Source organism: Hyperolius riggenbachi, chromosome 4 (assembly GCF_040937935.1).
Source record: "Hyperolius riggenbachi isolate aHypRig1 chromosome 4, aHypRig1.pri, whole genome shotgun sequence".
Lineage (NCBI taxonomy): Eukaryota > Metazoa > Chordata > Amphibia > Anura > Hyperoliidae > Hyperolius > Hyperolius riggenbachi.
Genome location: NC_090649.1, coordinates 21,278,651 through 21,290,265, shown reverse-complemented (window position 1 = coordinate 21,290,265; position 11,615 = coordinate 21,278,651). Strand labels below are relative to the sequence as shown.

General features: G+C 45.4%; 1 protein-coding gene across 1 annotated transcript in view; it reads right to left on the bottom strand.

Moving 5' to 3' along the window:
• The window catches only part of LOC137504569 (vomeronasal type-2 receptor 26-like), a 38,349-nt gene that overhangs the window by 14,541 nt on the left and 12,193 nt on the right, over positions 1-11,615 (bottom strand). The window contains exons 4-5 of the mRNA XM_068233150.1: positions 10,424-10,489; positions 1,065-1,188 (exon numbers count right to left, since the gene is read on the bottom strand). Of these exons, the coding sequence (XP_068089251.1) occupies positions 1,065-1,188; positions 10,424-10,489 (190 nt within the window). The remainder of the gene's footprint in view (positions 1-1,064; positions 1,189-10,423; positions 10,490-11,615) is intronic.

The following is an 11,615-nucleotide window of genomic DNA, read 5'->3' as shown; positions in this document are numbered from 1 at the left end:
GGGTCATTGCGACCTAGAAGTAGTACACAGCCAGGCTGCCCATAGCTATTTGTGGCGAACCGCTCACCTGTGAGGTAAGCTGTTTGCCAACATCACTACTGCCAGATTACATGTAAATTGGAGAATCGCTGCCAGATTGTGGATGATGGGGAACTGCTGATTCCAGATTATGTGTATTTTTGGGAACCACTGCTGCCAGATTATGCATATTTTGGGGAACCACTGCCAGATTATGTGTATGTTGGGGGAACCACTACCATAATATCTGTATTTTGGAGGAATCTCTGCCAGATTATGTTCATTTTTGGCTCCACTCATGACCACGCCCATTTTTTGGCACACCGCAGTATTTGTCATTAAAAAATATCGTTTGTCAGTACATTTTTATATCTTTGTCGTAAAAAATAATGTGAAAGGTTTGCAACACTGACCTGTGCTCAGCCTAATAATGTTCCCAAGTGTAGTAATGATCAGTTAATACTTATGAGTAGAGTTTATTAAATTAGCTTTAAATTAAATGTGAAAATGAAATTAAGAAGTATGGTCGGCACATATAGGTCGCAATTAGCCAGCAGTAAAAGGCTAAAGTTGAGGTAAAAAGGAAATACTTACCTAAGAAAGGGAAAGTCTCTGAATCCTGTAGAGGCTTCCCATTGCATCCTCCAGTCCACCATTGCTGTTTGTGGGACACCCAAAGACAAGAAAGACTTGTCATAAAATCTGATTGGGCCGTGCTCCTGAAGAGGAGTGTGGCCATACTGAGTCTGTGTGAACACCTGGCTCCATGCTTCTGCACGGGGTGGTCGTTCTCGCTTGGACGCAGCATGGTTGCTCTCATGCTTGAGGAGGAGCATGGCTTAGATCTCCTGGAGGGCCCCAACGAATGGCAGCAGTGGCGAGGAGGACCCAGGAAGTCTGTATAGGATCCAGAGGCTTCCCTATTCTTTAACACGTAATTGATTTTTGACTCAAGCTTCAGCTTGGGTTCACTTTAAGTCTCCTTTTTAATTTTTCACTGTCCACAGAATGATAACTTTCCCAACATTCATACAAATGTTCCCCACCTGTCTGGTTGGAGATCTCGCCCTCTGCACAGGGCACACAGTAGTAGCAGCACCTCTGTTGTCCTTCCTGAGGGACCTTCCTGTATCCGGGGAGGCAGCTGGGAGAGCACACTGAAGAGGGGATCTGTGAAGAAATAGATATGCATTATTTAAAACATTTGTAAACTAATGGAGATGACAGGTAATCACTTAGAGCTGCCTGTCTATGTATTTTCATCTATTCCTTGAACTCCGGTCTTTAGAGAAAAAGGCAGAAACAAGGGTGGCTACATCTAGGAAGGCCATAATTTCCATCATATTCATGGGTCACTAGTGAGGTTCATGAGATGGAAGGTTGATGCCAAGTTCCATAAATTCAGCATCAGCATGATATAGTTTCCTGGCTACGGAAATCCGCTGACACTCAAAATATTGGGATGTCTGAACTACAAAAATTTGCAAACCAAAATCTCACAGCGAGCCATATTGACTTTAACAGCAGGCCAAACCATCAGGACATCTCTGCAGCCACAACTTATTTTAAAAAGATGCGCAAAGTGTGCCAAAACCTGGACAGTGGCATTTTTGTTCCACAAAAAAAATACATATTTTACGCAGAGGCATTTTTTCATGAGTAAATCACAAAAAATTCAGATACGGATTCTTCAAACAGAGGTCTTTAGAGTGGCTGCTGTGGTTACTTGCCTAAAAAATGTTATGTGCAGCCACTTTCTGAGATGACTAAAATGTTTGTATTTCTCTTCCTAAACATTTTAAATCACAGTCGTTACGTGAGGCCTGAAAAATTGGGCAATTACCTGCTGAATAAATATTTGAATTTCAGCCTTTGTCTGGGACAGAGGCCATACAAATTAAACAAGTACCAGTTGAATAAATACTGTATATACTCGCATATAAGCCTGATTTTTCAGCACAAAAAATGTGCTGAAAAGTTACCCCCTCGGCCTATATGCGAGTCAATGGAGCAGAACGGATGGAGGAGCAGGTTTGTTATTGGCAGAGGAGCTTAATGATTGTGCACTAGTGATCCTGCTCTTGCCAGCTGGCTCTCTGCTGAGTCCATGCCCTCCATCCCCTGCAATATGGTGTGCAGAGTGCGCTGTTCAAGACTACCTGTGTCCCCTGGCTTGTGAATTGGAGTGTGCAAGCACAAGGCACATCTGGCTATGGGGAGGGGGGGCTGACTTACACTGGGGGCACATTTGGTTACTGTGGGGAGGGGGGGCTATACTGGGTAGGAGGCTTATATGCGAGTCAATCACTTTTCCTGGTTTCTGAGGGGAAAGTGGGTACCTCAGCTTATACGCGTATCGGCTTATATGCGAGTATATACGGTACGTTAATTTCAGCCTCTGTATAGGACAGACACAATAAAAATTGGGAAAATACATGTGGAAGAAATATTTGAATTTTAGTCTCTGTATGAAACAGAGGCCTGCAGTAAGTGGCATACGCCAGGGTAGTAAAAATATATATTTTCTTGGAGTAAAGCTTATTGAAGGAGGACCTAACGACATACTGGGTGGTGGAGGACGGTGCAGGATAGCTGTGCCTTTGGCCAAGGACTTGAGGCCTGGAGTAAGTGGCATGTGATAGGGTAATAATGCTTAAAAATCCAATCAAAGTAGGACTTTTCTTACATGTCCATGTTGTAACTCTCTGTTTTTTTCTGGTCACTCTGGAGTCATCCATTTTTATAATTCTTACGTAATCTACACTTGTGTGTTAGGTGACTTTGCTTGTCTGCAATGATCACTCCAGCTGCACTGAATGTCCTTTCTGACAGGACAATTGAGGCCAGGCAAGCCAATAGCTCCATGGCAAATTGGGCAAGCTCTGGCCACAAGTCAAGTTAGCACACCCAGAAGTCCAGAGCTTCCTCACTCCTCAGAGTATCCACGTTAACCCAAGGTAGTCGGATTCCTGTTGGTTGAGGCATTCCCTGAGGGTGGATCCAGAAGCACCCTGTTGAGGGTGGCATCGCGCAGGAGAAGGACCACATGTCAGACATGACCAACAGCAGTAATTTGCCCCATTCTTGCAGGCAAGGGAGCGTTCCTGGCACCAGTTTGGCTGGAAATGACTCTTCCTGTGCCACCACCACTCTGAAATGTCGAATATAGCATCTGTCTTAGCTTGGTATGGAAGTGCTGCATTGTGACCACCTTCGTTGATTGTGGTAGAATCTCATGATTCAAGTTTTTAGTCTTTGTTCAGTCAGGGAAATCTGTCAATTTTTCCACTTGATCAAACAATCAGAAAAATGTAACCAACATAACATACACTTCAAACCCTTATAGGGGTTCTGTGGGGGTTTTGAAATCAAAAACTGACACTTACCTGGGGCATTTACTGCCCCCTGCAGCTGTAATGTGCCCGTGCCGTCCTCTACGATCCGCCGTTCCCCACCACCATCACCGTTCAATTGTTCATTTAACTAGACGAATACAACTGCGGCTGCGCGCGTCCTAGCTCTCGCTCACTTCTCCGGGAGCTTACTGTGCAGGCACAGTATGATACTGAGCCTATGCAGTAAGCTCCCGGAGACGCCAGCGGGAACTAGGATGCGTGCAGGTGCAGTCGTATTCATCTGGTTAGACAAATAATTGAACGGTGACGGCGGCGGGGAATAGCAGATTGTAGAGGACGTCGCGGGACATGACAGCTGCAGGGGGCTGGTAGAAGCCCCAGGTAAGTGTCAGTTTTTGTTTTCAAAACCCCCCACAGAACTCCGTTATGATCAATTTTTCCAAAAATATCAAACAAATGATCAAATAGAAACTTCAGTTCTACTTTTCTGTTTGATTTTTCCAAAAACAGATTTTTATGGAAAAGATTGCATAATCGTTTTTTTTTTCTCGTTAAATTTTTTTTTTTAATTTCCTCTTTTCTTGATTTTGTTTAAATTAACAGGAAATTCAAACAACTTGATTGTACCATGTATGGACACCTTTAAAGTGACGCTGAAGTCTCTTTTTTTACCTTATTTTGTTATAAAGTCCTCTTCATTAGCATTAATTTCCAAGTGGAATCACAGCATCTCCGTGGCAGATGAGTGATTACAGTGTAATAGCCCTGCAAAGTTCCACGACTTTGCAGGTCGCAGATTCTGCTGCCCTGGGGAGGCAGAGCTTTGTGCAGTAGCTCTGCCTCTCCGCAATCAATCTCTGACGATCTACGCCTTCCCCCACCCCTCTCAGTGAAAGAAGAGAGAGGCAGAGACCGGCAGTGATTGACTGCGGAGGAGGCAGAGCTACATCCCAAAGCTCTGCCTCTACCAGGAAGAAAAGCCCTGTGAGCCCTGGAACTTTGTAGGGCTATTTTTCAAAAATAAATCACTTGTTCTGCTGCGGGAATGCGGCGATTCCACTTGGAAATTAATGTTGAAGACGACTTTATAATAAAATAAGGTAAAAAAAGAAAAACATCTTTTTGAGATGTGAGGGCATCAAATTTTACTCAACAAGTTCACAAAAGTATTCCCTGACGCAAATTAGCTATTTTTGAAGCAAAAACCCATACACAAAGTTCCCCTGGTCATCCCTATCTACCAATAACAACAGTGCATTCCATCAACTCTAAACTCTTCTTAAATGAATAACGCACTTAAAAAAATACTGATTTTGTTGTCCTGAAGAAATATGAACCCCGGCTACCTAATTTTTTTAAAGGACTTCCCATCCACTAGCTAGTATACTACATACACTTCCCACCAGCTTTGATATTTCTGCATCCATGTGTGGTAGCTTCACTCACATGACCTTTAGACTGGGCCTGATCTATTTTGTGCCATCTTTCCTGCTCCTGTCTGTACTGTATACCATATACATGGAACACAAGTCTAAGTCTTGTATATCACATCTGGTAGCTCTGTGCCATGTTTCCAGTTCCTGCAAATTGTAGAATTGTGGGCAGAAAAACACAGGGAGATCCGGGAGTCTAATCTGGCGCAATATCGTTAGGTCACCAGGGTAATCATAAGGGTAACAAGAAATATGCATATCACAAAGGTAGGTTGCTGTTTGAGGCAACCACTTATTAGCGCCTGTGGGGTATTGCTGTCCCCACTCTGCCTTGGGTCGTCGTGGTCGCTGCTCCAACAAAAAGAAGGTCCAGGGATAAACCTTAGACTAATCCTCCCAAGAACTAGACATTTTTTTATAGTAACAATCAACGATTTATACAGGAAAATCATGACTATTAACAAGGTTGCCAAAACTTTCGCATCCCACTGTATATATACACTCACCTAAAAAATTATTAGGAACACTTGTTCAATTTCTCATGAATGCAATTATCTAATCAACCAATTACATGGCAGTTGCTTTAATGCATTTAGGGGTATGGTCCTGGTCAAGAAGACAATCTCCTGAACTCCAAACGGAATGTCAGAATTGGAAAGAAGGGCGATTTCAGAAATTTTGAGCGTGTCATGGTTGTTGGTGCCAGATGGGCCAGTATTTCACAATCTGCTCAGTTACTGGGATTTTCACACACAACCATGTCTAGGGTTTAGAAAGAATGGTGTAAAAAGGGAAAAACATCCAATATGCGGCAGTCCTGTGGGCGAAAATGCCTTGTTGATGCTTGAGGTCAGAGGAGAATGGGCCGACTGCTTCAAGCTGATAGAAGAGCAACGTTGACTGAAATAACCACTCATTACAACCAAGGTATGCAGCAAAGCCAGGGGTGAGCCTGGGGTGCCTGGCACCTGGGTGCAAGATTTTTCTGGCGCCTATGGGAGTGGTTAAATTAACCACGCCCAACCACATAACCACACCCATGTCCTGCCTAATCACACCCACACCTTCCACCTCTTTACGCATGCATGTGATACCCCATTCTTACCCCTCTTCCATGAGCTTGCTCCTGGCTGGCTTTGGCTGCCTGCGAGTCTGCTAGTCTCTGGACTGACTCAGGCTGAGAGGCTCTGCGAGTGCGACGCAGTCACACACTGCGTACTTCTGGCTGCCTGCGGCCACCCTACTTCCGCTCGCTGTTGGCATCTCCCCCCACCAAGCCCAAGCGTGAGGTGGGCTGCCTGTATCTTTCCCGTTGCACCGCCAGCCAGTGTTGCCAACCTTTCACGTTATTTTTTTACTGACAAACACCTAAACATTTACTGAGAAAAGATTTTTTACTGACAAAATTTCCACACTAAATGCACATAAGAGACAGCGTTTCACCAGTAAATGCACGTAATGACAGACAGCCTTTCATCAGTAAATGCACGTAATGACAGACAGCTTTTCCCCAGTAAATGCACATAAAAAGACCGCTTTTCCCTAGTAAATGCACATAAAAAGACCGCTTTTCCCCAGTAAATGCACATAAAAAGACCGCTTTTCACCAGTAAATGCACATAAAAAGACCGCTTTTCACCAGTAAATGCACATAAAAAGACCGCTTTTCACCAGTAAATGCACATAAAAAGACCGCTTTTCACCAGTAAATGCACATAAAAAGACCGCTTTTCGCCAGCAAATGCACATAAGAGACAGCTTTTCACCAGTAAATGCACATAATGACAAACAGCCTGGAGACCCGTTAGTGAGCGAGTGACAGGGAGACCCGTTAGTGAGCGAGTGACAGGGAGACCCGTTAGTGAGCGAGTGACAGGGAGACCCGTTAGTGAGCGAGTGACAGGGAGCCCCGTTAGTGAGCGAGTGACAGGGAGCCCCGTTAGTGAGCGAGTGACAGGGAGCCCCGTTAGTGAGCGAGTGACAGGGAGCCCCGTTAGTGAGCGAGTGACAGGGAGCCCCGTTAGTGAGCGAGTGACAGGGAGCCCCGTTAGTGAGCGAATGACAGGGAGCCCCGTTAGTGAGCGAGTGACAGGGAGCCCCGTTAGTGAGCGAGTGACAGGGAGCCCCGTTAGTGAGCGAGTGACAGGGAGCCCCATTAGTGAGCGAGTGACAGGGAGCCCCATTAGTGAGTGACAGGGAGCCCCATTAGTGAGCGAGTGACAGGGAGCCCCATTAGTGAGCAAGTGACAGGGAGCCCCATTAGTGAGTGAGTGACAGGGAGCCCCATTAGTGAGTGACAGGGAGCCCCATTAGTGAGCGAGTGACAGGGAGCCCCATTAGTGAGCGAGTGACAGGGAGCGCCATTAGTGAGCGAGTGACAGGGAGCCCCATTAGTGAGTGAGTGACAGGGAGCCCCATTAGTGAGTGACAGGGAGCCCCATTAGTGAGCGAGTGACAGGGAGCCCCATTAGTGAGCGAGTGAGTGACAGGGAGCCCCATTAGTGAGTGACAGGGAGCCCCATTAGTGAGTGACAGGGAGCCCCATTAGTGAGCGAGTGACAGGGAGCCCCATTAGTGAGTGACAGGGAGCGCCATTAGTGAGTGAGTGACAGGGAGACCCCCTCTAGCCGCCGCCGCTCCCCCCCTTACCTGGCAGTCAGTCAGCCAGCACTCAGCAGACCTCAAGATCAGCGGCGACCCGACCAGTAAGTGCGGGCGCCGGACGCACCCGCTCTATATGCGGAAGTGATGTCACTTCCGCATATCAGTGCGGGCGCTGGGTCCTAGCGCCCGCACTATTGGTCGCCGCCTGATCGAGGTCTGACGCAGCGGCGGCGGCGGCGGCGGCTACAGGGAGGGAGGAAGGGAGGGAGAGAGCGGCGGCCAGATGGGGTGAGCGGAGGCTGGGCGGCGCCTGTCGGAGACAGGCGCCTGGGTGCGATGCACCCGCAGCACCCGCCCAGGCTCGGCTCTGAGCAAAGCATTTGTAAAGCCATAACATGCACAACCTTGAGGCGGATGGGCTACAAGAGCTGAAGACCCCACCGGGTACCACTAATCTCCACTACAAATAGGAAAAAGAGGCTACAATTTGCACAAGCTCTCCAAAATTGGACAGCTGAAGACTGGAAAAATGTTGCCTGGTCTGATGAGTCTTAATAGAGTCAGAATTTGGCGTAAACAGGAGAACATGGATCCATCATGCCTTGCTACCACTGTGCAGGCTGGTGGTGGTGGTGTAATGGTGTGGGGGATGTTTTCTTGGGACACTTTAGGCCCCTTAGTGCCAATTGAGCATTGTTTAAATGCCACGGGCTACCTGAGCATTGTTTCTGACCATGTGCATTATTTCATGACCACTATGTACCCATCCTCTGATGGCTACTTCCAGCAGGATAATTGTCACAAAGCTCAAATCATTTCAAATTGGTTTCTTGAACATGATAATGAGTCACAGTACTAAAATGGCCCCTACAGTCACCAGATCTCAACCTAATAGAGCATCTTTGGGATGTGATGGAATGGGAGCTTTGTGCCCTGGATGTGCATCCCACAAATCTCCATCAATTGCAAGATGCTGTCCTATCAATATGGGCCAACATTTGTAAATAATGCTTTCAGCACCTTGTTGAATCAATGCCACATTAAATTAAGGCAGTTTTGAAGGCGAAAGGGGATCAAACAGCGTATTAGTATGGTGTTCCTAATAATCCTTTAGGTGAGTGTATCTATAAGGTAATATCTAACAATGTGCATAAATAAAATCGTTCTGAATTTTACTCTGAACTACCAATTGTCTTTGTCTAAAACGAGACAGCCATAAGGTTGGACACCTCTTAGAACACTGTTGGATACTGCATTATATATATATATATATATATATATATATATATATATATATATATATAAATATATATATATATATATATATATATATATATATATATATATATATATATAGTGGCTTGCAAAAGTATTCGGCCCCCTTGAAGTTTTCCACATTTTGTCGCATTACTGTCACAAACATGAATCAATTTTATTGGAATTCCGCGTGAAAGACCAATACAAAGTGGTGTACACGTGAGAAGTGGAACGAAACTCATACATGATTCCAAACATTTTTTACAAATCAATAACTGCAAAGTGGGATGTGCGTAATTATTCAGCCCCCTGAGTCAATACTTTGTAGAACCACCTTTTGCTGCAATTACATCTGCCAGTCTGTCTCTTCCAGCTTTGCACATCTAGAGACTGAAATCCTTGCCCATTCTTCTTTGCAAAACAGCTCCAGCTTAGTCAGATTAGATGGACAGCGTTTGTGAACAGCAGTTTTCAGATCTTGCCACAGATTCTCGATTGGATTTAGATCTGGACTTTGACTGGGCCACTCTAACACATGGATCTGTTTTGTTTTAAACCATTCCATTGTTGCCGTGGCTTTATGTTTAGGGTTGTTGTCCTGCTGGAAGGTGAACCTCCGCCCCAGTCTCAAGTCTTTTGCAGACTCCAAGAGGTTTCCTTTCAAGATTGCCCTGTATTTGGCTCCATCCATCTTCCCATCAACTCTGACCAGCTTTCCTGTCCCTGCTGAAGAGAAGCACCCCAGAGCATGATGCTGCCACCATCATATTTGACAATGGGGATGGTGTGTTCAGAGTGATGTGCAGTGTTAGTTTTCCGACACACATAGCGTTTTGCATTTTGGCCAAAAAGTTCCATTTTGGTCTCATCTGACCAGAGCACCTTCTTCCACATGTTTGCTCTGTCCCCCACATGGCTTGTGGCAAACTGCAAACAGGACTTCTTATGCTTTTCTGTTAACAATGGCTTTCTTCTTGCCACTCTTCCATAAAGGCCAACTTTGTGCAGTGCATGACTAATAGTTGTCCCTTGGACATATTCTCCCACCTGAGCTGTAGGTCTCTGCAGCTCATCCAGAGTCACCATGGGCCTCTTGACTGCATTTCTGATCAGTGCTCTCCTTGTTCGGCCTGTGAGTTTAGGTGGACGGCCTTGTCTTGGTAGGTTTACAGTTGTGCCATACTCCTTCCATTTCTGAATGATCGCTTGAACAGTGCTCCATGGGATGTTCAAGGCTTTAGAAATCTTTTAGTAGCCTAAGCCTGCTTTAAATTTCTCAATAACTTGATCCCTGACCTGTCTTGTGTGTTCTTTGGACTTCATGGTGTTGTTGCTCCCAATATTCTCTTAGAAAACCTCTGAGGCCCTCACAGAGCAGCTGTATTTGTACTGACATTAGATTACACACAGGGGCACTCTATTTAGTCATTAGCACTCATCAGGCAATGTCTATAGGCAACTGACTGCACTCAGATCAAAGGGGGCTGAATAATTACGCACACCCCACTTTGCCGTTATTTATTTTTAAAAAATGTTTGGAATCATGTATGATTTTCGTTCCACTTCTCATGTGTACACCACTTTGTGTTGGTCTTTCATGTGGAATTTCAATGAAATTGATTCATGTTTGTGGCAGTAATGTGACAAAATGTGGAAAACTTCAAGGGGGCCGAATACTTTTGCAAGCCACTGTATATACATACATACATATATATATATATATATATATATATATATATATATTTATAGACTCACCTTTCCATGAACGGGCGCCTCCAGTCCCTTACGGTACCAAGTTCCTGCAAATGTCCTTCCTACTTCCTGGGCATAGAAAGGAACAGGAAAGGCTATGCAGTGTGCAATGGTCAGACCTTATCACATGTTACAGATAAGTTAGTATAGATTTAGCAGGAAATGGGCAGTAGGGGTGGAGTTGAAAGATGTGGCCTATGGAAATCATTGACATCACAGCATACATCAGGGTTACCTAAAACAGAAGATTGCGGTGGAGCCAAACAGAGGAGGAGGCCAGTGCAGGCTTTAACACTGCACACGGGCCGGGAAGATGTTTATATTCTTAGGAGATACCTAGGATAATCATAAGACACGTCGTTCCTCACGATTATCAGATATAGAGTGATCTATAGGCAGAGACCGTAGAGCTGATGTACAGTGTGTTCAGTCTACAGGCTGCTGTGGAGAAGTATGTATAAACAATAAGAACCCTGAGGGTTCCTATATCTCTCTAGCAAAACAGCAATGCATTATAATAGGATAAAAAACTCAATCACAAAGATGGCTGCTCTTGCAATATGGTTCAGTAATCGATCTGCATTGGTGTAAGTGGATTTTATTTATGGTGTAGTGCAACCAGTTGGCAATGTTTGTAACTATGCGGTTGGTTCACTAAATGCCAGTAAATTCGTTGTAAGCAGACATTTGAAAAATGCACGTTACCACAGCACGATGCGTGCTAATTGCACTAATTGCACAACACGCTTTACTCAAATCACATAACTACTGGCAAATTTACCAGCATGAAAGAGACTCTGAAGCAAGTCTATATTTTCTTTTTTACCATGCAGTCATGTTAAGCAGTATAACCCCTGCTAAACCACCGCCATCCCGTGGCAAAACGAGGGGTTTATACCCCCCAAATCCCCTCTCCTACATCCGGGGAGCGCTTCCTGATGAGGCAGAGCTTATGGCTGTACCTCTGCCTCTCAGCGTGTCAATCCCCCCTGATCGCCGTCCCTCCCCGCCCCTCTTAATCTGCCTTCACAGAGAGGGGCAGAGGAGAGGCGGAGATCCGCGCGGCGATTGACGCGCATGGAGGCAGAGCTGCAGCTGAAAGCTCTGCCTCCCAGGGAATCAAAATCCACGACCAAGAAAGTTGTGGATTTTGCAGGGGGGAATTGGGGGGTATAAACCCCTCGTTTTGCCGTGG